General features: G+C 47.0%; 2 protein-coding genes across 2 annotated transcripts; both read left to right on the top strand.

Annotated features, from left to right (window-relative positions):
* The first annotated feature begins 6,333 nt into the window (after positions 1-6,333).
* On the top strand, positions 6,334-8,556 carry LOC127331957 (uncharacterized). Its single transcript, XM_051358189.2, has one exon. It carries the CDS (start codon positions 6,444-6,446, stop codon positions 8,391-8,393), a length of 1,950 nt encoding a protein of 649 aa, XP_051214149.1. The 5' UTR covers positions 6,334-6,443; the 3' UTR covers positions 8,394-8,556.
* Positions 8,557-18,553: 9,997 nt separating this feature from the next.
* LOC127329899 (1-Cys peroxiredoxin PER1) lies at positions 18,554-19,702 on the top strand. Its single transcript, XM_051356309.2, has 3 exons — positions 18,554-18,723; positions 18,808-18,956; positions 19,060-19,702. Exons 1-3 carry the CDS (start codon positions 18,606-18,608, stop codon positions 19,447-19,449), a joined length of 657 nt encoding a protein of 218 aa, XP_051212269.1. The 5' UTR covers positions 18,554-18,605; the 3' UTR covers positions 19,450-19,702.
* Positions 19,703-26,775: the final 7,073 nt, after the last annotated feature.

Here is a 26,775-nt window from a genome sequence, read left to right as displayed (position 1 = left end):
ATCATCCAACAAGAGGGTGTAGAGTCTAGCATCTATCTATTTATTCTGTTATGTGATCAATGTTGAGAGTGTCCACTAGTGAAAGTATGATCCCTAGGCCTTGTTCCTAAATACTGCTATCGCTGCTTGTTTCTTGTTTTATCGCATCTTTACTTCCTGCAATATTACTACCATCAACTGCACGCCAGCAAGCACTTTTCTGGCGCCATTGCTACTGCTCATACTTATTCATACCACCTGTATTTCACTATCTCTTCGCCGAACTAGTGCACCTATTAGGTGTGTTGGGGACACAAGAGACTTCTTGCTTTGTGGTTGCAGGGTTGCATGAGAGGGATATCTTTGACCTCTTCCTCCCTGAGTTCGATAAACCTTGGGTAATCCACTTAAGGGAAACTTGCTGCTGTTCTACAAACCTCTGCTCTTGGAGGCCCAACACTGTCTACAAGAATAGAAGCACCCGTAGACACACTCCACTATTATCCTCCTTAGGAACTTTTATGTTGGTATCTCTAGCTAGAATAGGTATGTTCTTGATACTCTTTCAGGGGGTAATTTCCTAGGTACTCCTGCTTTAGAAGCTAGTTGCATTATTGAGATTCTAGTTGGAATACCACCTGTTAATGAAGCTACAATTGAAATCTCTCTTGAGGATGTCATGAAAAAGTTGGAAGCCATAGAGAAAAATCTTCCAAGTGTTGAGACTAAATTGGGAATATTACTTGATAATACTGATAAACTTGATAAATCCCTAGGAGGAATTAATGAAAGAATTGCTATCTTAAAAACTTGTGCTATCCATGATAATCAAACCCATAGGATTGGTGAACTTGAAGAAGCTATGGGAACCTTGGGTTCAACTTTTTCTTCTCTTAAGTTTAAGGAGAAAGCTTATGTGGGTAAGGAGCAAAAATTCATGTATGTCCCTAAGATACCAAAGCCAAAGAATCATTATGAGCTTAAAATTGATAAAACCCTTAGTACCACTATGGGAAATTTAGATAATGGAGCATCTAAGATACCATCTGCGACAAGTTGTGTTTTTAAGAATAATTATGATGTTGATGCTTCTTCTCTTGATGTTACTTGATTTGCACTTTCTGCGCCTAGCTGAAAGGCGTTAAAGAAAAGCACTTCTTGGGAGATAACCCATGTTGTTTTTATTTTTTATTTTGCTACTGTTTTCTTTTGTCTTGGAAGTTGTTATTACTGTAGCAACCTCTCCTTATCATGTTTATGTAGTTGTTGTGCCAAGTAAAGTCTTTGATAGTAAAGTTGATACTAGATTTGGATTCCTGCGCAGAACCAGATTTTTACCTGTCACGAATTTGAGTTGAACTCTCTGTAGGAAACTCGTAAAATGCTGAAAAAATTCATGCGTTATCCTCAGATATGTACGCAACTTTCATTCAATTTGAGCTTTTTTATCTGAGCCCGTTAAGTGTCTCGAAAAAATTCGTCTTTACGGACTGTTCTGTTTTGACAGATTCTGCCTTTTATTTCGCATTGCCTCTTTTACTGTGTTGAGTGGATTTCTTTGCTCCATTAACTTTCAGTAGCCTTGGGTAATGTCCAGAAGTGTTGGGAATGATCGTGTCCTTGCTGAACATGTGAATTTTTGATTATGCACTAACCCTCTAATGAGATTGTTTTGAGTTTGGTGTGAAGGAAGTTTTCAAGGATCAAGAGAGGAGGAGGATATGATATGATCAAGAAGAGTGAAAAGTCTAAGCTTGGGGATGCCCCCGTGGTTCATCCCTGCAAATTTCAAGAAGACTCAAGCATCTAAGCTTGGGGATGCCCAAGGCATCCCCTTCTTCATCAACAACTTATCAGGTCACCTCTAGTGAAACTATATTTTTATTCCGTCACATCTTATGTGCTTTACTTGGAGCGTCTGTTTGTTTTTATTTTTGTTTATGTTTGAATAAAATCGGATCCTACCAATCCTTGTGTTGGAGAGAGACACGCTCCGCTTTTTCATATGAACACTTGTGTTCTTAGTTTTACTTTTAATGTTCATGGCGAAAGTTGAAAGTCGCTTCACTTATTGCTATTTGGTTGGAAACAGAAAATGCTTCATGTGGTAAATGGTATATTATCTTGAATAATTTGATACTTGGCAATTGTTTTGAGCTCTCAAGTAGATCATGTTTAAGCTTTTGCATCATGTAGTTTAAACCTATTAGTGGAGAACTACCGTAGAGCTTGTTGAAATTTGGTTTGCATGATTGGTCTCTCTAAAGTCTAGATATTTTCTGGTAAAAGTGTTTGAGCAACAAGGAAGACAGTGTAGAGTCTTATAATGCTTGCAATATTTTCTTATGTAAGTTTTGCTGTACCGGTTCATACTTGTGTTTGCTTCAAACAACCTTGCTAGCCTAAGCCTTGTACTGAGAGGGAATGCTTCTCGTGCATCCAAAACCTTGAGCCAAAAATTATGCCATTTGTGTCCACTATAACTAACTACTATGTGGTATTTTTCTGCCATCCCAAAGTAAATTGCTTGCGTGCTACCTTTAAAAATTTCATTCCTTGTCTTTGCAATACATAGCTCCTGGGAAAGTAGCCTAAAAAAACTATTGTGGTAATGAATATGTCGCTTATGTATCTTAGTTCTTATAAGTTGCTTGTTGAGCGGTAACCATGTTTCTGGGGACGCCATCAACTTTTTACACCTTTGTTGAATATCATGTGAGTTGCTATGCATGTTCGTCTTGTCTGAAGTAAGGGAGATTTCTCATGATTAAATGGTTTGAGTATGCATATTGTTAGAGAAGAACATTGGGCCGCCAACCAAAGCCATGTATCATGGTGGAAGTTTCAGCTTGGACATTAATCCTCAAATCTCTTATGAGAATATTATCTGTTGTTGAATGCTTAAAGCATAAAAGAGGAGTCCATTATCTGTTTTCTATGTTGTCCCGATATGGATGTCCTCAAGTTGAGATCTATCAAAATTGAGAAATTAAATGCTATCTATCTCCTTGGACCTTTGTACAGGTGGCATAGAGGTACCCCTTTGTGATACTTGGTTGAAACATATGTAATGCAATGATAATCCATGGAAGTCCGAGCTAATTAGGACAAGGTGCGGGCACTATTGGTATTCGATGCATGAGGCTTGCAACTTATAGGAGGTTTTATGCATAACACATATGAATTATTACTACCGTTGACAAAATTATTTCCATGTTTTCAAAATAAAAAGCTCTAGCACATGAGTAATCCCTGCTTCCCTCTGCGAAGGGCCTTTCTTTTACTTTATGTTGAGTCAGTTTACCTACTTCTTTCTATCTTAGAAGCAAACACTTGTGTCAACTGTGTGCATTGATTCTTATATGTTTACTTATTGCACTTGTTATATTACTTTATGTTGACAACTATCCATGAGATATACATGTTACAAGTTGAAAGCAATTACTGAAACTTTAATCATCCTTTGTGTTGCTTCAAAACCTTCTATTAAGAATCTATTGCTTTATGAGTTAACTCTTATGCAAGACTTGTTGATGCTTGTCTTGAAAGTACTATTCATGAAAAGTCTTTGCTCTATGATTCAGTTGTTTAGTCATTATCTATTTGTTAACAAACTATAGACCATTGCTTCGAATCACTTCATTCATCTCATATGTTTTACAATAGTATTGATCAAGATTATGATAGTAGCATGTCACTTCAGAAATTATCCTTGTTATCGTTTACCTACTCGAGGGCGAGTAGGAACTAAGCTTGGGGATGCTTGATACGTCTCAAACGTATCTATAATTTCTTATGTTCCATGCTAGTTTTATGACAATACTCACATGTTTTATATACACTTTACATCATTTTAATGCATTTTCCGGTACTAACCTATTAACAAGATGCCGAAGCGCCAGTTCCTGTTTTCTGCTGTTTTTGGTTTCAGAAATCCTACACATGAAATATTCTCGGAATTGGACGAAACAAAAGCCCACGGTCTTATTTTCCACAGAGCCTTCCAGAACACCGAAGAGGAGACGAAGAGGGGCCACGAGGCGGCCACCCCACATGGCGGCGCGGTGGGGCCCCTGTCCGCGCCGGCCTATGGGGTGGGCCCCTCGGGCGCCCCCCGACTCTGCCCCTTCGCCTATTTATTCCTTCCGTCGCGAAAACCCTAGTACCGAGAGCCATGATACGAGAAAAGTTCCAGAGACGCCGCCGCCGTCAACCCTACCTCGGGGGGTTCTGAAGATCGCCTCCGGCACCCTGCCGGAGAGGGGAATCATCACCGGAGGGCTCTACATCACCATGTCCGCCTCCGGACTGATGCGTGAGTAGTTCATCCTTGGACTATGGATCCATAGCAGTAGCTAGATGGTTGTCTTCTCCTCTTGTGCTATCATGTTTAGATCTTGTGAGCTGCCTATCATGATCAAGATCATCTATTTGTAATGCTACATGTTGTGTTTGTTGGGATCCGATGAATATGGAATACTATGTCAAGTTGATTATCGATCTATCATATATGTGTTGTTTATGATCTTGCATGCTCTTCGTTGCTAGTAGAGGCTCTGGCCAAGTTGATACTTGTGACTCCAAGAGAGAGTATTTATGCTCGATAGTGGGTTCATGCCTCCATTGAATCTGGGACAGTGACAGAAAGTTCTAAGGTTGTGGATGTGATGTTGCCACTAGGGATAAAACATCAATGCTTTGTCTAACGATATTTGTATTGTTTACATTACGCACAGTACTTAATGCAATTGTCTGTTGTTTGCAACTTAATACTGGAAGGGGTGCAGATGCTAACCTGAAGGTGGACTTTTTAGGCATAGATGCATGCTGGATAGCGGTCTATGTTCTTTGTCGTAATGCCTTAAGTAAATCTCATAGTAGTCATCATGATATGTATGTGCATTGTTATGCCCTCTCTATTTGTCAATTGCCCAACTGTAATTTGTTCACCCAACATGCTATTTATCTTATTGGAGAGACACCACTAGTGAACTGTGGACCCACGTCCATTCTTTTACATCTGAAATACAACCTACTGCAATCATTGTTCTCTGTTGTTCTTTGCAAACAAACATCATTCTCCACACCATACGTTTAATCCTTTGTTTACAGCAAGCCGCTGAGATTGACAACCTCACTGTTAAGTTGGGGCAAAGTATTTTGATTGTGTTGTGCAGGTTCCACGTTGGTGCCGGAATCCCGGTGTTGCGCCGTACTACACTCCTTCACGAACAACCTTCACGTGGCCTTTATCTCCTACTGGTTCGATAACCTTGGTTTCTTACTGAGGGAAAACTTGTTGCTGTACGCATCACACCTTCCTCTTGGGGCAACGGACATGTGCTTCACGCGTCATCATCCCCCATAGCAAAATTTCATCCGGCGCCCCCATATGATTCGGCAGAAGCATCGAAACCCGTATGGGGTCGCGAGTAAAGATGTTCTTATAGATGTAACTGAAATCATCGAGACTGCCAGCGAATTACTTCACGTGGGACGATCCTCCTATGACCAAAACTAGGATCTTGCTACCATTCCACCATGACATTTGCGTTCACACCTAATCAAGTCGATCCAGATAAGGAAGATCCACTCGAACCAACGATAATGTCTGCCCATTCTAAGGCAGATTAAGCCAACACACCTAATTAAGTGCACACATGAAATGTTCATTGGCTTGCATAGGAAGCCAGCGAAGCATGTGGATACGCAATTATTTAAACTACTATGGAAAATGTAAGGTTTCTTGGCAAACAAGCTCACATATAGTATAGCGAGACATAGGACAGTGCGTTTCCTTGACCAAAACTCGAATCTGCCTACTCTGCCAATCGTTCAGCTGCGTTCACACCTGCTCGGACACTGAACATTGCCCACATTCCGGCTGAGGTGCACTCTACCTGTCCTACTCTTTCGGATAGCCGCATGCACAGCATTGTCACTAGGCTTTGTACTCATCCAAAACAGATAAATATTATTTTCAGTTACGTGTCAGATTAAATCCTTAATAAGGTTCATTTTGCGAAATTTCAATTTGCCAAATTTCTGCATCGCATGCAACTTTTCACTAGCAGTAAAACAAACTATACTATGCTTCAGAAGTTCAGATCGAAATGGTGATACTGCTGGAATTTGGGAGTACAGATGGACTTGTGTACCGCGTACGTGCTCCACAGATTCCGTTTGTGATGCAACCGTTCACACACGCCACGTGCTACGTAGTTCAGTGGACAGTGAAGTCATCCGACAAGCAAAGCAACAGCCAGCACTAAATTAGTAGCCGTAGCCGAGTCTGACTGCCCTTCCAAGCTCCAACAGATAGAGTCTCGCCGCGAACCTACAAATACCGCCACGCCGCACACACCTCGATCACACACACACTCACCGAGTGACAACTGACAAGCACCTGCAACACTGCTCAGCTCACACAGCCACTGGCCATCACATCGATCAGCTACTGCGAGATGGAGCCCAGCGGCACGATCGCCTTCGCCACCATCAGCGTCGCCGGCTTCGGCTTCGACGTCTTCTCCGTCGCCGTCCCGCAGTCCACAGATACTGTGTCCGCCTCAGAGCTGGCGGAGCGCCGCCACACGGACGGCGTGTCCGTCAACTACAACGCGCAGTTCGCCGACGACGGCGGCGAGGAGGTGGCCTTCGTGTCCGAGCGCGCCGGCTCGGCGGGCCTCTACCTTTCCCGGCCAGGGTCTGAGCGCGCCGTGCCGCTGCCGACCGTGGAGGAGAGCCCGTTCCACGACCGCCCCACGGTGAGGTGCGGGCGGCTGTACTTCGTCTCCGCGCACGAGAAGCCGGCCGCGCCGTTCAGGAGCTGGGCTGCGGTGTACGCCACGGACCTGGGCGGCAGCAAGGAGACGGTGCGCGTCACGCCCCAGGGCGTCGTGGACATGAGCCCCGCCGTGTCCGCGTCCGGCGAGGTCCTCGCCGTCGCGTCGTACGGCGAGAGGCCATGGGCGTTCGACTTCCAGGTGCTGGAAACGGAGGTCGCCGTCTTCCGTGCCGCCGACCCCGCCCGCCGCGTCGTCGTCGCTGCGAGGGGCGGGTGGCCGACCTGGCACGGGGAAGGCGCCGTCTTCTTCCACCGCGTCGCGGACGACGGCTGGTGGAGCGTCTTCCGGGTGGACGTCTCGCCGGAGACACTCGAGCCCTCCGGCGCCGAGACGCGCGTGACGCCGCCGGGAGTGCACTGCTTCACCCCCGCCGCATCGGGCGGCCGTTGGATCGCCGTGGCGACACGGCGGAAGGAGCGCGCGCACCGCCACATCGAGCTGTTCGACCTAGAGACGGAGCAGTTCACCGCGGTGACCTCGCTCGTTAACCCGGAGCTGCACCACTACAACCCCTTCTTCTCGCCCTCGGGCGCGCGCCTCGGCTACCACCGCTTCCGCGGCGCGGGCGCGCCGGGCGAGTCGGCGATCCCCTACCTGCAGCCGGTGCGCAGCCCGGTGGGCTCCGTCCGCATGCTCCGGGTGCACGGCTTCTTCCCGTCCTTCTCCCCGGACGCGAAGCACCTCGCGCTCAACGGCGACTTCAACAAGGGCCCCGGCCTCACGATCCTCCGGACCGACGGCTCCAAGCGCTGGGTGCTCACCGAGAAGCCCAGCCTGTTCTACACCTCCTGGAGCCGGAGCGAGACCGGGGTCGTGTTCACCTCCATGGGCCCCATCTTCCAGACGCACAAGGCCACGGTCCGGATCGCGCGCATGGAGTTCGACCCGACCGACCTCACGGACGACCGCGACGATGTCCACGCGGCGGTGAACGAGCTCACCCGTCCGGAAGCCGGCAACGACGCGTTCCCGGCGGCGTCGCCGTGCGGGCGGTGGGTCGTGTTCCGGTCCGGCCGCTCGGGCCACAAGAACCTGTACATCGTCGACGCGGCGCGCGGCGAGGAAACGATACGGAGGCTCACCGACGGCGAGTGGATCGACACGATGCCCAGCTGGTCGCCGGACGGGAACCTCATCGCCTTCTCCTCCAACCGGCACGACCCGGCCAATGCCGCCGTGTTCAGCATCTACCTGGTGCGGCCGGACGGGACGGGACTTCGGCGCGTGCACGTCGCCGGGCCGCCGGGGAGCCCGGAGGCGGACAAGGAGCGGTTCAACCACGTGTGCTTCAGCCCGGACTGCCAGTGGCTGCTCTTCACGGCCAACCTCGGCGGCGTCAATGCCGAGCCCGTCTCGGCCCCGAACCAGTTCCAGCCCTACGGCGACCTGTATGTGTGCCGACTCGACGGGTCCGGGTTGGTCAGGCTCACCTGCAACGCCTACGAGAACGGCACGCCGGCGTGGGGGCCGGCGCTCGGCGTGGAGCCGCTGTCGCTAGGCCCTCCGGCGGCGGACGATTCGCTCGGCGAGTTCGCCGAGCCGCTGTGGCTTAGCTGCGACGTCTGATCGAGGCAGAGATGATGACTGGTGAATTGCGATTTCCAGGTGCCTCGGTTGATGATAATAATGGTGAGAAGAACCCTGATTGTGTCGTGTGGGGAACAGTGTTGGTGTTGGAAACATTTTGTACTACGTATTATTGTTGAATAAATTATTGAAAAGTTACCAAGTGCTTGTGTGGAATTCATTACTACTACGACGAGTAGTATTTCTTCAGATAAAGTTCAGTGCGATTTTTTCAATAAAAGGCAAAGACTTGCCCAACTTTAAATTAATAAAGGGAGTCTCTAACGCTGAGTCGACTGAGATTTACAGTCAACTGAATTTACGTTTGTTCGACCGATAATCTTGCGGCCTGTGTGATGGAGCTGGGCCGGCATGTCTTTTATCGCCTGTTGGCCTTTTTCACTTCACCCGTCATTTCCAATGATTCACTCAACTTTAGCGCAGTAGAAAGGTTTGAGCGGCAAAAAATATTACTTCGTTCCCTTGAAGGACACTAGCTAGCTCTCATCAGCAGGTTAACAACAAATAAAAACTCTGATCCAGTCATGAATTAATTTAAATGTCGATCAGATCTCATAGAACACTGTAGTGCAAATATGTGAACATTTTTATAACGCTATGAACAATTAATTTGTGCTATGATGAATATTATTTCAGTTGCAACTCCATTTGTAACTAGAAATCTCAGTTGCAATCAACCTTGCAACTCGGAAAATCTCAGTTTAAATCACACTGGAACTTGAAAAAAATTCTCAGCTCCATCTTCAATTGATAAAAAAAAAACTCAGTTGCAACTGTAGTTGCAAGTGGAAAATATCAGTTGCAACCGCACTTGCAATTAGAGAATCTCAATTGCAACCGCACTTGTAATTAGGAAAAATCTCATTTGCAACCTGACTTAGAAGTGCAAAAAATATCAGTTTAAACGAACTTGCACCTGGAGAATCTCAATTACAACCGCACTTGCACCTAGGAAAAATCTCATTTGCAACCCAACATGAAACTTGAAAAATCAGTTTCAACCGCACATGCAGCTGGAGAATCTCAACTGCAACTGCACTTGCAACTAGGAACATCTCATTTGCAGCCCGACAAGGAACTTGAAAAATCTCAATTTCAACCACACTTGCAACTGGGGAATTTTATATGCAACCGCACTTGCAACTAGAAAAAATCTCATTTACAACTAGACATGAAACTTGGAAAATCTCAGTATCAACCACAATTGCAACCGAAAAGAATCCGGTTACAACCTCAATTGCAACTAGCAAATAATCCTAGTTGCAACGCAACTTGCAACTAATCATAGTTACAACACGACATGCAACTGAAAAGAAAAACTTAGTTACAACCCGACATAACAGACAGGTGACATGCAAGTTCGCACTAAAAACATGAAGAAAAAATCAAGAAAGATTAGAAAAAAAAGACCTACCAAACCCAACAAAGGCCTATACAGGCCAATCAACAACAAAAAAATCATTCAGGCCACACGCCCAAAAATACAATGACAAGGAATACGATGACAACGGACACACACAAGAAAGCCCATACCTACGCATTGCTAGCTCCAAGAATTATGACAAGGGAAACATTATCGCTCTGGGACTTAGCGACACAATTAAAGGAAACGTGAGCACTCCCGGATCGGACGGATAGGAAATCGACTGTGCCCTAAGCTAAATCTCAGCTAGCTGAGACTTAGCAATTCCGATTAATAAAGCCCTTACAGAATTCAGAGGTTCATTACATGCTGAGGCCTGACAGCTTAGCCAAACGGTAAAACCAAACTACTAGAAGCGGAAAGCAATAAAACATGGAGATGGAGGCCAACCCCTCGTCAGCCCACCCCTTGCGTCCTTGCAGCATCACTTGCGGTAAGCTCCGCGTGCACGAGCCGAAGCCTTTCCACCAGAAGCGCCAATCCTGCCTTGTCATGTGGCCGAGCCGCCGGCATCCATTGCTGCAAGAGAATGATCCACGGATATATGATGTCAGTGGGTTGTCGAATAACTTTCGCCTGAAAGTTGTGTCTATTGCGCAATTTCCAGAGAGACCAACAAAGGGCGGCAAACAAAACCCAAATAAAACGACGAGGTCTGCCAGCAAAAGTTGAGAGGATGTGAAAGAATTGTGGAAAGGAGGAGGGGCTCCATCTGCAACCCAACATCTGGCGAACCACACTCCATCCGAACTTTGCCAAAGAGCAAGTGAAGAAAAGATGGCTGGCTGATTCTGTGTCGCCACACAGCGCACACCGCCCATCCGAAGGCCCCCGACGATGGGCAAGCGCCTCGCGTGTAGGGAGCCGGTTGAGCGCCAACTGCCAAGTGAAAATGCGGATCTTTAAAGGGAGCTTGGCAGCCCACATATCCATGAAATGGACCACCGACGCCCCCCTAGACAACGCAAGATACATGGAGCTGACCGAGTACTCCCCCGAGGGCTCGAGGGACCAGGAGATCTTATCAGCTCCAGTCGAAATCTGGGTGAACTCAATCAGGTCCATAAGCTGGTCCCATTCCGCTCGAGCGATTGCGTCAAGGGTTCGCCTAAGGCGAAAAGGATCTTGCCCCATGCAAGCCTGCGCCACCGAAACCCTTGTGTTCTCACAAATGCTGAAGATGAGAGGGAAGCGGTCTCTCAGCACTCCCTCTGCATGCCAGTTGTCATACCAGAACTGAGTTCGACGCCCGTCCTTAACCTCGTGTTTAGCCCCTATCTTGAAGAGATCTTTGATTTGATGTAGGCTTTTCCAGAAAGGTGATCCCCCTTGTCCCGCACAAGAGAAGATATCCGCCGTGTCTGTGTACTTGGCGCGGATGAGGCGCGCCCAAATAGAGTCATCACCCTGGTAAAGTTTCCAAACCCATTTCAGCATAAGGGCGATATTCATCTTCTTGGTGTTGAGAATCCCCAGGCCTCCCGCCTCACGTGGGAGACAAACTGCCGGCCAATTGATCATGTGGTACTTGCGTTTGGGGCCTGTCCCTTCCCGAAAGAAACGGGCGCGGATGGAGTCAAACTTAGCGTGAATCCCATCCTGAAGGAGAAACATCCCCATAGCAAACATGGTAAGGCTGATAAGATTAGCCTTCCCCCCGAGGAGAGCAATCTTCCGAGCCACGTTTCGATTTTGACTCCCAGCTTTCTCACCAGAAACATCCATTGATCCATGGTCAATTTTCTGTCTCCAATAGGGAGACCAAGGTAGGTAAATGGGAAAGTTCCGAGTCTGCAGTTAAGCATATCCGCCACCCGGTGTTGGATATCCTCCGGCTGTCCCATGACCATCACTTCGCTCTTGTGATAGTTGATTTTGAGGCCCGACATGTCCTCGAAACACATCAGTAAGAACTTGAGATTTGCGATCTGTTGCTCATTGTACTGAATCAGAATAAGGGTGTCGTCGGCGTACTGGAGATGCGTGATTCCTCCAGGGATAAGGTGCGGCACCACCCCCTGAATGTGTCCTGCCCCCGCTGCCTTGGACAGAATGAGGGAAAGCGCCTCTGCCATGAAGTTGAACAACAAAGGGGAGAGCGGGTCACCTTGACGCACTCCCCGCTTGTTGCGGAAGAAGGGGCCCACCTCTCCATTAATTGAGATCGCCGTTTGGCCCCCCGTGACCAGTTGCGATACATGGTGGACTGCCCCTGCATCAAAACCTTTAGCCCTGAGCACTTCCACCAAGAAGTCCCAGTTGATACGGTCATAGGCTTTCTCAAAGTCAAGCTTAAGCAAGACGCCCCCTAGCCTCTTGACTTTTAGCTCGTGCACAATCTCTTGGAGAGCGAGAACTCCATCGAGGATGAACCTCCCTTTAATGAAGGCAGTTTGGTTTGGGCTGATGATCCTATGAGCAATCGGGTCCAGCTTCATCACAAAGGCCTTCAAGATTATTTTGAAAATGACATTGATGAGGGCTATGGGACGGAATTGGGTGATCCGATCCGCATTGTTCTCCTTGGGAATAAGGGAGAGCACCCCAAAGTTCAATCTGGATATGTCAATACGGCCCAAGATGAAATCATTAAGAATATGCAAAACCCCGTGTTTTACCAACGGCCAACATTTTTTGGAAGAAGGCCACCGGGAAGCCGTCTGGCCCGGGGGCGGTATCAGTCTTCATGGCCTTGATCACTCCTTCCAGCTCCTCCTCGGAGAAGGTGAGTGCGAGGTGCAGGTTTTCGTCGTTCGAGACACGGGCGTAAGCCTCCCAGGAATTCACGGCCAGCCCACAGGACCTGGCCGCCTCCGTCCCCAGGAGCTGGCGATAGAACGCATAGATTTGCTCCTGGATATCCAACTTGCTCGAAATAGTGCCTCCTTCCATCTCCAGCCTGGAGATAAGGCACTTGCGGCGTCTCCCGTTCGCCACCGCATGAAAATAAGCGGTATTCGCATCCCCTTGGAGGGCCCAGCGTACCCGGCCCCTTTGCCGCCAGTACTCCTCCTCTACTCGGAAGAGGTTAAGGAGCTGCTCCTCAAGGTAAAATCGGAACGCCCACTCATCCTCTTGGAGGCCCTCTTCATCCGCACGCTCGTCAAGGAGCTTAATTTGGTCCAGCAAGACTTGTTTCTGGTCTCTTTGAATTTTCCCAATATTGCGGCTCCACCCCCTCAGGTATTGCCGCAGACCACTACTCATGGCTGCCCACCAATCAGTGATGTCACGACCCCCCACTTGGGAGGCAAGACGCTGCCAAATAGACCCAAGGAAGTGTTCAAACCCCTCCACCTCGAACCAGCCCGTTTCAAAGAAGAAACGGTTACTTATTATTGGTAGCTCCTCCCCAGAATCAAAGATTAGGGGAGTATGGTCTGAGCCCAAGCTCGTTTCGGCCGTCACCGTACACAGGGGGAAGATAGGCTCGAGGTCCGGAGAGATGAAAATCCTGTCAAGCACGGACCGCACCGGATTCAGCTGTCTGTTGGACCAGGTATACCTCGCCCCGGTTCGAGGTATTTCTCTCAGGGCCCATTCCCCAATGGCCTCGTTGAACATATCGACCCACGCCCAGCTAATATTGTCATTATTCTTGTCTGCATCTCCCCTTATGAGGTTAAAATCGCCGCCCACTAGGAGAGGCGATTCCGTATTGGCGATCTTGTTGGAGATTTCTGCAAGGAAAGTCTGTGAATGTGCATGGTCTGCCGGCCCATAGATCCCCATGATCTCGAGCCGGAGGTTTAGCGCCCTACAGAGGACCGCAGCACTAATGAAGAATCGCCCCCTAGCAATTGCTCCCACTTCACAAAAGCTATCTTTGAACCCCATAAGCATGCCCCCTGAGTGCCCATTAGCAGGGAGCCATGCCCAAACGAACTTTTCTCCCACCTCCAAGCTGCGCAACTCTGTGTCTGTGAAATCTTGTTTGATCATCTCTTGGAGGCAAACGACGTCAATCCTATGCTTCCGGAGGAATTCTTTTAGAAGGGTTCAGCGTCCCCTGCATCCGAACCCTCGAATGTTCCAAAAGAGGCATCGCATTAGGACACGGCTCCCTTTAGCCCGTGCTTGGCGGGTTACAGGTCGGTGCCCCACTGGGATTTGTTTCTTCTGCATCTTCTTCTTGGGTTTGATCACCAGCTGTGGAGATGTCTTAGTAGCCCCAGACCCTTCTGGGGGCGCCGTCGGAGCGACGTCCACCTCTGTGCTGACATCGGCAGACACGTCCAGGGTGCGCGTGTTTGCCCTCTCTTTCTCTTTAGCTTGTTGTGCCTCAATTCTGGCCCTAGCAAGGGCCAGTTCAGCTTGCGCCAGTTCTTTCGCACGGATGGCAAAGTTCAGTGCGATCCCAGTGTCAGTGACAAAACTGGACGTATTTGCTTCTGCCTGATGTAGAACTTTGTTCTTTTCTTTTTTCCCGAAAGTGATGCAGAATTGGTGGTCCGTAAACATCACCAAAATGTAGTAGTACCATCTCAAGTCGTTTGCACCCACTTCCCAGTTAAGTGAGGCAGCTTTGAAACTAGCAGTACTGATTGACTCTTCTGCTCGTGAGGGCTTCCAGGCGTTTAGGTTTTCTCTGCCTCTCATCGGCGGCCGCCTCTGATCTGGCCATTTCTCTGGTCTTCGGACCATGCAGGCAGTGGCGGCGCGTCTCAGGGGCCATACTGGGCCCTGGCCCGGTCTTCCCCCAAAATTGCAGGCTATATGTAGCATATCATTTGGTTCATATGTGAACAATTGCTGTAGAATAAGCTTGCTGGCTCGGTCTTCAATATGGGCCACGCTCCGCCGCTGCATGCAGGTGCGGTGGATCACGGCTCTCGTTGACAGGAGGCTTCATTTTTCAGTTTTAGGGGATTCGTTCTACGTCTTTAGGATTTTTGTTTGTAGGGACGGTGCTTACGTGATGGTGGTGGCACTCGTGCAAGAATGTTTCCCCCGCTTCAACCCCATCTCAACGGTGACATCGAGAAGCTTGTGGGTGTGGTGCGATCTTCAAGGATTTCGTCTGGCTATGGGGATCTTCGGATTGTCAAGGAGCTTCATCGGTAGTTCATCCTACTTCTTTGTTTTGATGTGGTTTTTTCGACCCGTTCGGCGACTTCCCGTCCGCAACCAACAACGCCAGGCCGACTCAGGGAGGAGCGGCAGCGGTGGCACGCGTCGACACGGTCTGGAGGTTGAAGATGAAAGGTTTATCAAGGATCTCGTTGTAATATTTGTTTTTCTTAGGCTGCTTTATATTGTTCGATGTTTTCTTAATACCAGTGTCCTGTTCGCAAAAAAGTGAGGCAGCTTTGATTAAATAACCTAACTCTTTTTCAAAATGAGTGAAACCTACACACTGAAACATGTGTTGATACATGTGTATCTTGATCAAATCTGATCAAAACTACGTCAGTTAATTTGAACTAAGGCAGTACTAATCTAGCAAAATAACACTGAACATTTCTCTCCTCTAGGCTTAACGATAGGTGTTAGCCGATCCTATCTTTCTTCCAGTATACAATCACCTCAGATAAAATCTATTACATGGCCGAAAGACCCCTCAAATTGAGGCTGAGTTCTACTCGCAACCTTTTATTTTAACTTTTCTGAATATAATATTTTAAAGTTTTCCAAAATTGAAAAAATATAAGTGTAATCGATGGTGTGTATTACAAGTCGTGCAAAATCTAAATGGGAAATACTATGTGTCGTGCTAAATTCCCGACGGTAACTTCATAGTTGGCGATGCAGCAGGATCGGATGGTAGTACACACACTTGAGACAAAATTTTATATAGGTTCAAGCCCTGGTGTATAGTGCATGGATTGTTAGGAGGGTAGTAGCACTCTCAGTCCACCAGAGTTCAAACCCTAGATTTGATACTTTGGTGTCTAATAAAGGCAGAATTTTCTTCAGTGGGAGGCGACGTTCCGTCGACAGCGAGGTATCTATGGTGTCTTCGTCAATCTCAGGACCCGCCGGATCAATTTCTACGACCCAGTCTCTCGAAGGTGCTCATAGGGATAGAGTGTGCGTGCGTGCGTTTATAGTGATGAGTGTATGTACGTATTTGTGAACGTCTGCGTCTGTACTGTGTTTTGCAAAAAAAAGAGCCAAATACCCTATTTTCTACTTTTAGCTATTCGTTTATCTTGGTTTGCCCAGGGATGAACTCGGGGGACTCGTAACGTCTAAGGTGTTTGATGGATGATGAGATCCATGAGGAATGTGAGATTGCTGTGTTCGTAAAACCACTAGACCCCTTATACATTGGGCGTTCTAGGCCGTGAGAAAACCCTAGCAATATACTAAAGATTTGATCGGTTACAAATCACACCTAATTTAATTATCATCGTGATCTTGGTGTGGGATGTATTCCAAGATGGTGCGATGTGTGTGTGCCCGAGTCATTGGGCTGAGGTATCTATGGCCGAGTGGTCTGTCTTTATGTCTATTGGGTCCACTCGGGAATCATGATCCTGTCATTCCGTATTCTAGTATGTATAAAAATAACAAAAATATAGATTTCAGTAGAGTAAATAGTGCTCATTTTAAAACTATAGTTTTTCAGACCGTATCATTTCAGTGTAGCCTAGAATACAGAAAAAATCGCTTCGCAAGTTTACACACTTGCAGGATACATCATTGACTACATCAAAGCTCCCTCCCACCTCCCGTTTTTTCATATTTGTAAATATGGTTTCCATAATTTGAAAGTAACTCAACCTCCTTTTGTATGCACTCATTGATTCACTTTGTTTTCCCCCTCCGTCTCTCTTCCTATTTATGGTGATATTTCACACCATTGCATATTGTAATGCATTAGTTGTTGATATATTACTCATGATATAACAATTCCACAATATTATATTCCTTAGAATAGTGCAATAGAATATCAGAGGTCCATGCTAACATTCTTATTTTTGGCGGCCAGGAGGCCTTTGTGCTAATTATCACAAGACAAATGTGTACAAAAGATTTAACGTCTTTCTCCTACCAGTGGTGAAAATATGGCAAGAACTTACTTAACGACATATGTAGCACTATGATATAAAATATCATATTGACTAAACAACATGAAATGCTACTTAACCAGGAAAAACTAGGGCGCTACATCATATTTAGAGAGTCCACACTAAATTTCATTAAATTTTCTTGGTATGGTGCTATTTGCAAAATAGCATGCTACACCACATGATATGTAGATTTGCTAAAGTTTCAGTCCATGTTGGTGATCTCACTCCACATGATATGCATATTTAACAGAGGGAACCTAGTTTAGAGTGATGCCATGCAACAAATCTTCCAAACCTTCCGTGAGTGGAATTCCAAGAATTCTATTTGCACCAATTTGCCAAAAGTTATCCCTCACAAGCTCCTTGTCCCATTGATTAGTATATGGGTCAATAAGCTCATTCATATGTGTTAATATCCGAACCTTGAGGAGTGTGAATCTTCCTTGAGTTCCTACTTGGTATCCATAAATCTTGCCATATGCTCCCCTCGTACCATCTCCAATTTTTCAGATAGTTCCCTTCTAAGACTTTGATGAACCCTTCTTTAAATTGGCATTTAGAAGGTATGCATTTGGAAAGTACTTGGCCTTTAAGGTTGTGGCATGCAATGAATTTGGAGTAGTGATCAATCCCCATGCTTCCTTTCCCAACATAGGCAAACTGAAACAATGGATATCCCTAAAATCTAAACCTCTCGTTTTCCTTTAGAACACACATCTTATACCATGCAAACCGATGCATTCTCCTTTAGTTTTCCTCGCCACCTCACCAATAGTGCGATATTGTTTATATTATTTTCTTACAAATAGATTTAGGGATTTTGAAGATCGAAGAGCACCAAGATATATTTTAGTGGAGAAATAGACCAGAAAGTCATTTTGGATCATGGGCACCGGTGCTCTCATCGTATTAAAAAAATCAAAAAATATATTTATGTGTTTAAAAAATTGTAACAAATTCTAAAAGGAACTAATGATGTATCCCACTAACTTACAAAATCTTAATTGCAAATGTTTTGTCTTCTAAGCTACACAAAAATGATAAATTCTGATTCCATTATGAAGATTTGAATCACTATACTCAGATTTACACATTTGTTATTTTTGTGTGGCCTGAAATGCACATTATTTTCAGTTAAAAGTCTACACGTTTGTGGGAGATAATACTGACTACATTATAGCTTATTTTCAGATTTTTCTAAAACTTATAAATATAATTTTTATTACTTTTGAAAAAAGGATCACTGGTATCTATATAAACAAAATCTCTGTCCATTTTTTTTTCTGGAGGGGCGTGGGCTGGACTTCTGTATCGTCGCGCACAAAAGCTTTGCCCAAAGTAATAAAACAAGAGCTCCATGAGGCCAGAACGCGTCCATCCAAAAGCCAGGATGTTCACGGGCCGAGTGGCAGCACGGTCCGTCATACACCTATGTCCGCAGCTTGCAGAGATCAGGATGGTTCTGAACTTCTGATGCCTTGGCCACATTGTCCGCTACACGGTATCGGTGTGGTCGGTCGGTGTGCAGGTCAAATGCATGAACCGCGTCTCTCGAAGTGTTGCCACGAAACCAACTGCGTGGCACTCATGCAGCGTGCCTGGCTGCCACACCTTGCACACGCGCCAGCGGCGGCTGATCGTCTCGTTCCTATAAACGTGCTCCTCGCCCAAACCCAGTGGCATCCGTCGAGAAATCGAGACTCGAGAGACGTTTGCAGCATCAGGCATTAGCTAGCTTTCAGTGCTTCCATCATGCCGGGGCTCACCATCGGCGACACGGTCCCCAACCTGGAGCTGGACTCCACCCACGGCAAGATCCGCATCCACGACTACGTCGGCAACGGCTATGTCATCCTCTTCTCCCATCCCGGTATGTGCAAACCTCGCACGTTTCCTCGACGCAGCTGTGCTTAATTAGTTCGCCGGTGCTAATTTTCCGCCCTTGTGCGTCCAGGCGACTTCACGCCGGTGTGCACGACGGAGCTGGCGGCCATGGCCAACTACTCCAAGGAGTTCGAGAAGCGGGGCGTGAAGCTGCTCGGCATCTCCTGCGACGACGTGCAGTCCCACAAGGAGTGGACCAAGGACATCGAGGCCTACAAGGTCTGACTGCCCGATCGATAATCTGTCTCCGTTTTGACGCGCATCTGAATACTTGATACTAACTAATTTAGCCATGGTCAATCGATCTCTGATTCTTGCGCAGCCTGGGAGCAAGGTGACGTACCCGATCATGGCGGACCCGGACCGCTCCGCCATCAAGCAGCTCAACATGGTGGATCCCGACGAGAAGGACTCGGAGGGCCAGCTCCCGTCCCGCACCCTGCATATCGTCGGGCCCGACAAGAAGGTGAAGCTGAGCTTCCTGTACCCGTCGTGCACGGGGCGGAACATGGACGAGGTGGTGCGCGCCACGGACTCGCTGCTGACGGCGGCCAAGCACAAGGTGGCCACCCCGGCCAACTGGAAACCCGGGGAGTGCGTCGTCATCGCGCCCGGCGTCTCCGACGACGAGGCCAAGAAGCTGTTCCCCCAGGGGTTCGAGACCGCCGACCTGCCCTCCAAGAAGGGATACCTCCGTTTCACCAAGGTCTAGGAGCGCGAGGGGCATGGCCGCCCGGTCGCGTGCTGGTCGGCGTTTGCTTGTTCGTAGGGTCCCTAGCTGAGTACTTTCTGTGGTAGTCCTGCAACGACTGGTTGTGTAATCTCTGTGTTAGCGTTGGACATGGGCGAACTATATGTATATGCCCATAATTACGGAGGTGATGTCGTGGTAGCAGTAGTACTCTTCCAACTACTACCTATGTTTGTGTCGGTCGCTTGCAGTATCAATCTTCCATTTTGTGTTATGTGTGCGCTCCCGTTTGGAAGACGTGCCTGGTGTGGTAAATTTGCGTTGTGTTGCCTTCTAGCCTGGCATGATCTGTGCCCGAGGAGCTACTGCATTACGGCTTTCTTTTTTCAACCTCGACAATGCCTTTGATTGGAGTTGAAAAGAGTTTGGACAGTCTAAGGAAAACTGTCCGAAAACAATGTAACACATCGCACCACGCTTGTAACGGCCCAGGGTAGTATCCCATATTATATTTGTTTGTGCCTTCCTTTTATGCATCATTATGCATCATGCATCCTATCATTCACAAGATTTTATTAAATCAAAATTATTTCTTCAATAAAAACTATTTGTGTTTCCCTCTCTCATATGGTTTTATAATAAACCTCCCCTATATTTCTTTTAACAAAACCCTAACAATCAAAACTATATAAATAAACAAAACTATTTCAAATGTTTTACAGTTTTAAAAATGTTTGGCTTTGTATGGTTTTGCTTTCAAATACCAAAACAGTTTTAAAATAAAAAGAGTATCCTATCTAACCCTCCCTGGACCTCTCTCCCCGGCGGCCGATCTCTTCCCCTTTCCTTCTTTCTGGCCTGGCCCATCTCCTCCTCTCTCTTTCTAGCCCATCTCCAAGCCTGCCGTACCCCTTCGTTTGAGGAGACCGAGTCTCCTCTTTTCTTCTTCGTCGTCTGCTGGCAAGCGTGAGCCCCCCTCTCTCTGCCGTGGTCCTTCCCTCCACCGACGCCACGGCCACCTGCCCTCCTCGCCTTTTTCTCTGGAGACAGCTCAACCACCACGCCACCAGGCCTCTCTCTCCTCTCTTTTTCTTCCTCTCCAAGATGTAGACACCAGACAGAGGGCGAAACCCCACGGCAACCACCTGCTCCGCCATGGCGCCGCCGCCCTGGGCGTCTCCTCGACGAGCCAACACCACCACCAGATCCGCCTCGTTCCCCTCTTCCTCCTGGTGCACGGAATCGACCGGGGAAGCCTTCTACCATCGCCAAATCGCCGATTCCCCCACTCCGGCCGCCGCAGTTCATGGACGATTCCGGCGCCGTTCGTCCGCCTCCGGCCACACCGAGGTCACCACCGAGTTCCTGGTACCTCCCTCTCCCTCCTGGACCCCTCCTTCTTCTCCTCCCCTCTCTGGTTCGCCGTTTCATCATGAGTCCGACGCCTCCTCCGCAGATCCTCGTCGACGGCGGCCCTCCGGCGACCTCCTGCAAGCGGCGCCGCCAAACCCTGGTCCGCGCCGACGAGGCGGTTCCAACGCGCGCGGCCTCGCGACCTGGGACGCCTCCTAGCGCTGGCAAGCTTCCGAGCCCTGCCGCGGTGACCGCCAGACCTGGAACGCGCGCGGCAAGCCCCCGCGTCGAGCAGCTTCCGTGCAGCCGTGGAAGGTTTGCCACGTCGACTCGCCAGCGTGTCACGTGGGGCCCCCTCGTCAGCGACACCGGCTAGGACCCGGCTCGGTGAGAAACGACCCCCAGATCTAGATCTGATCAGTTTTGCATCAAACCCCCTGCGTCTTTTGATTCCTAAACCCGCAGTCCCTGACGCTGGTGCAATACACGATAACCCCTGGATCTTTTCAAAACCAACCCGGGGTCCTTCCCCTGTCCGAATTTTGTTTTCGGGTCCTTACCCCAATAAAACAAATCTGTTTTCTATTTTAATTAATAATAAAACCAATCTGTTAATAACTTTTAATTGGTAACTCCAAATTAAAAGTGTTGTATATGAAAATTGATCAGAAAAATGTGCTGAACATTAATATGCCATCCATTCATCTGTTTGCATCTCACATCATGACGCGCGTTGATAATTGTGCATGTATACCTAACATATATGCGGAGTATTTCGGATATCCACCAAATGTTTCCCTGCTCCGTTTAATATTGAAGTAGCTCACCCTTGCCATGTTCTTGCCATGCTATTCAACCCTTAACTTTGCCGGTAGAAAATGCAACTCCAACCTAATTTGTTTGTCCGGGGTTCCGACTCCGATTAATATGGATAAGTTGCATCGCATCATGTTTGCCATGCCATGCATATCATCTTGATCATGCTGGATCTTCTTTATCCATAGTAGTAAGACTTGCATACGTTGTTTGTCCAGCATTTGCTTCTTCCCGGATAGGATCGCGAAGTGTTGATGTGAGATACGACAAGTTCTCCGGATGTTCCTCGGCAAACTTTAACAGGCAAGCATTTCCCTTATACTCCTGTCCCTGCAGGAGTCGCTCACCTATTTTATTTTGCCTTCTCCCTCATGCTATCCTTAAGTTGCGTTCTTGTCACGTGTCCCTTCCACTTGTTACCTCAAGCAGCCTATATTGCCTCCACCAACCACCTACAGCTATTGTTTGGTTATCGAGTCTGCCCTTGCGAGTCGTAGTGCATGCTAGTGCTGTTTTATCTCGTTACCGTTACTGTTATCTTATCGGGATATGTTGGGTTGTTGGGAGGTTGTCACATGCTATATCAGTTGTTGGAGATACACATGTTTTACTTATTTGTTAACAACTAAAATTGTAAGCAGAGGCATCTGTGAGCCCCTTTGCGAAAGCATCGGAACTTTGACTTGCTAATGTACCCTAGGACCCGAGTTCTTGTTATCTGTTCCGAGATTGAGCGCTCTACCCATGCGTGGGGATTCACTAGGACCCCCTCACCCATTACCTTTTCTCAAGTTAGTTGAAAAGGGGGCCACAACCTTGGTTTTATTTGGTGCACGCATATTTATTACTGTTGCCTTCGGGTGTTTACTTCCTGTTGCCTTCGGGTGGTTTATTTCTGTACTGCACTGCATAATTGCTAGACGACTTATCTAGTGCTTGGTCGTTAGTGCCCGCCTAGACACCTACGCAACCTCTGGGTCCGTCTCGGAGTACGGCCGAACTTCGTCACGGGTAGCTTAGTTGGGTGGGCCCCCTAGACTTTCTTGTTGAACTGGGAACGGTCTTGTTATGAGACATCGCCTGTAAGAAGCGGGTCGAGCATGCGTATGGTTACATTTGGGCAACCCCTGCAGGGTGTACATCTTATCGATAAGCCGTGTCCGCGGTTATGGACGACTTGGAATTGTATAGCTTGATCATAGAACACCTTACACCGTTATCTTGTTGCTAATAATCTGATAACAACTTGCGTAGTAATATAGCACTACTACAACCGATACCTAATAAAACTTGTCCACCGTTGAGTGCCTTTTACATTGCCTCTTCGCAATTGTTGGAGGGGATATGTGTAATCGGCTGGGTTATGTTTGTGTAGTATTTTATCTGTTACCTTATGCGCTCTCTCACCTTCTCTGATTAGACGAATGTTGTAGCGTGTCTCTATAGGTTTTTAGTGCTTGCGCTGCCGCTTAACTCCACCATATTGCCTATGACGTTCCTCTTGCGTCCTCTAAGTCCCCTGCGTGCCTCAAGTACAAAGGACGACTGGTTGACGAATGCTTATATGTCTTGAAGTCTTGTTAAGTACGAACCCGTACTTATTGCTGCTTCTACGGGATATAACCGGGCAGGTATGAAGATATGTTCGGTGAAGACGACGTTAGCAAGGTTACCCTTCCGGCTTGGCCTGGGCAGGGTTATGGACGCCACTGGTTATCTTCAGGACTCTTAGTCCAATTTGTATCTTGTCCGTACTTGGACGTATTCGATCTTCTGTATGATTTGGATCTTTGTTATTGTATATTTGTATCTTGACTCGTTGGAGTCGTTGTTGTAATATATGTATCTTGTGGGCTCTATTGTAATCATGTTGTAATGTTACCGCGCGTGTTAATTCCTCTGGCATCACGTGTGTGATTTGTCGCGTACGTCATGTCGGAGGGCGTCTCTGAATCGATATCGTGCGGATTTCGGCGGGTTCGCTGGGATCCTCATGGTACCGGTTCCGGGGCGTCACAAGTTGGTATCAGAGCTCAGGTTGACGGTACCCCACTAGTCCAGCCTGTAGGATAACCTTGCCAACGGTCGTTGAGTTTAGAGCGTACAAAACTATTTTCTAAAATTCGTTGGATAATTCTGAGTAGCTCTGCATTTTCTCCTTACCTCTATTCTTTCTCTCTTATCTTTGTGAGTTTTGAGTATTCTCTCTTATCTGAGTTTTCTGAGTCTTAGGTTTTGACGTGGGTTGGACGATCTATGCCTTCACCTATTAGGTCCGATCCTCGGAGGATCCCGACAAAAGCGCATCATCAGCAGCGTGACACGCGTACAGCAGTAAGTTTCCCTCAGTTAGAAACCAAGGTTTATCGAACCAGTATGAGTCAAGAAGCACGTTGAAGGTTGATGGCGGCGAGATGTAGTGCGGCGCAACACCAGGGATTCCGGCGCCAACGTGGAACCTGCACAACACAACCAAGATACTTTGCCCCAACGAAACAGTGAGGTTGTCAATCTCACCGGCTTGCTGTAACAAAGGATTAGATATATAGTGTGGATGATGATTGTTTGCAGAGAACAGTAGAACAAGTATTGCAGTAGATTGTATTTCAGATGTAGAGAATTGGACCGGGGTGCACAGTTCACTAGTGGTGTCTCTCCCATAAGATAAATAGCATGTTGGGTGAACAAATTACATTTGGGCAATTGACAAATAGAGAGGGCATGACCATGCACATACATATTATGATGAGTATAGTGAGATTTAATTGGGCATTACGACAAAGTACATAGACCGCTATCCAGCATGCATCTATGCCTAAAAAGTCCACCTTCAGGTTATCATCTGAACCCCTTCCAGTATTAAGTTGAAAACAACAGACAATTGCATTAAGTATGATGCGTAATGTAATCAATAACTACATCCTCGGATATAGCATCAATGTTTTATCCCTAGTGGCAACATCACATCCATAATCTTAGAGGTTTCTCTCACTCCCCCAGATTCACGGAGACATGAACCCACTATCGAGCATAAATACTCCCTCTTGGAGTTACTAGCATCAACTTGGCCAGAGCCTCTACTAATAACGGAGAGCATGCAAGATCATAAACAACACATAGATATAAATTGATAATCAACATAACATAGTATTCTCTATTCATCGGATCCCAACAAACACAATATATAGCATTACAGATAGATGATCTTGATCATGTTCGGCAGCTCACAAGACCCGACAATTAAGCACAATGAGGAGAAGACAACCATCTAGCTACTGCTATGGACCCATAGTCCAGGGGTGAACTACTCACTCATCACTCCGGAGGCGACCATGGCGGCGTAGAGTCCTCCGGGAGATGAATCCCCTCTCCGGCAGGGTGCCGGAGGCGATCTCGTGAATCCCCCGAGATGGGATTGGCGGCGGCGGCGTCTCTGGAAGGTTTTCCGTATCGTGGCTCTCGGTACTGGGGGTTTCGCGACGAAGGCTATTTGTAGGCGGAAGGGCAGGTCAAGGGGCGTCACGAGGGGCCCACATGATAGGTCGGCGCGGCCAGGGCTTGGGCCGCGCCGTCCTATCATCTGGCCGCCTCGTGGCCCCACTTCGTTAGCTCTCCGGTCTTCTCAAAGCTTCGTGTGAAAATAGGCCCCTGGGCGTTGATTTCGTCCAATTCCGAGAATATTTCCTTACTAGGATTTCTGAAACCAAAAACAGCAGAAAACAGCAACTGGCTCTTCGGCATCTCGTTAATAGGTTAGTTCCAGAAAATGCATAAATATGACATAAAGTATGCATAAAACATGTAGATATCATCAATAATGTGGCATGGAACATAAGAAATTATCGATACGTCGGAGACGTATCAGCATCCCCAAGCTTAGTTTCTGCTCGTCCCGAGCAGGTAAACGATAACAAACATAATTTCTGGAGTGACATGCCATCATAACCTTGATCATACTATTGTAAGCATATGTAGTGAATGCAGCGATCCAAATAATGTAAATGACATGAGTAAACAACTGAATCATATAGCAAAGACTTTTCATGAATAGTACTTCAAGACAATCATCAATAAGTCTTGCATAAGAGTTAACTCATAAAGCAATAATTCAAAGTAAAGGTATTGAAGCAACATAAAGGAAGATTACGTTTCAGCGGTTGCTTTCAACTTGTAACATGTATATCTCATGGATATTGTCAATGTAAAGTAATATAACAAGTGCAATATGCAAGTATGTAGGAATCAATGCACAGTTCACACAAGTGTTTGCTTCTTGAGGTGGAGAGAGATAGGTGAACTGACTCAACAATAAAAGTAAAAGAAAGGTCCTTCAAAGAGGAAAGCATCGATTGCTATATTTGTGCTAGAGCTTTGATTTTGAAAACGTAAAGAGAGCATAAAAGTAAAATTTTGAGAGGTGTTTGTTGTTGTCAACGAATGGTAGTGGGTACTCTAACCCCCTTGCCAGACAAACCTTCAAAGAGCGGCTCCCATTTTATTTTATTTTTGTGTGGCACTCCTTCCAACCTTTCTTTCACAAACCATGGCTAACCGAATCCTTCGGGTGCCTGCCAACAATCTCATACCATGAAGGAGTGCCTTTTTATTTTAGTTTTATTATGATGACACTCCTCCCCACCTTTGCTTTCTCAAGCCATGGCTAACCGAATCCTTCGGGTGCCGTCCAACAATCACACACCATGGAGGAGTGTCTATTTTTTGTTAATTAATTTGGGATTGGGAATCCCATTGTCAGCTCTTTTTGCAAAATTATTGGATAAGCGGATGAAGCCACTAGTCCATTGGTGAAAGTTGCCCAACAAGATTGAAAGATAAACACCACATACTTCCTCATGAGCTATAAAACATTGACACAAATCAGAGGTGATAAATTTTGAATTGTTTAAAGGTAGCACTCAAGCAATTTACTTTGGAATGGCAGAGAAATACCATGTAGTAGGTAGGTATGGTGGACACAAATGGCATAGTGGTTGGCTCAAGTATTTGGATGCATGAGAAGTACTCTCGATACAAGGTTTAGGCTAGCAAGGCTATTTGAAACAAACACAAGGATGAAGCGGTGCAGCAAAACTCACATAAAAGATATATTGTAAACATTATAAGACTCTACACCGTCTTCCTTGTTGTTCAAACTCAATACTAGAAATTATCTAGACC

Source organism: Lolium perenne, chromosome 2 (genome assembly GCF_019359855.2).
Source record: "Lolium perenne isolate Kyuss_39 chromosome 2, Kyuss_2.0, whole genome shotgun sequence".
Taxonomy (NCBI): domain Eukaryota; kingdom Viridiplantae; phylum Streptophyta; class Magnoliopsida; order Poales; family Poaceae; genus Lolium; species Lolium perenne.
Note: the sequence above shows the minus strand (reverse complement) of the source record. Positions and strands in the feature narration are given on the sequence as shown.

Coding starts and splice junctions, on each gene's coding strand:
- LOC127329899 (XM_051356309.2), top strand. CDS start 18,606: ATGCCGGGGCTCACCATCGGCGACACGGTCCCCAACCTGGAGCTGGAC. Junction 18,724..18,807: donor CATCCTCTTCTCCCATCCCG/GTATGTGCAAAC, acceptor TTGTGCGTCCAG/GCGACTTCACGCCGGTGTGC. Junction 18,957..19,059: donor AGGACATCGAGGCCTACAAG/GTCTGACTGCCC, acceptor ATTCTTGCGCAG/CCTGGGAGCAAGGTGACGTA.
- LOC127331957 (XM_051358189.2), top strand. CDS start 6,444: ATGGAGCCCAGCGGCACGATCGCCTTCGCCACCATCAGCGTCGCCGGC.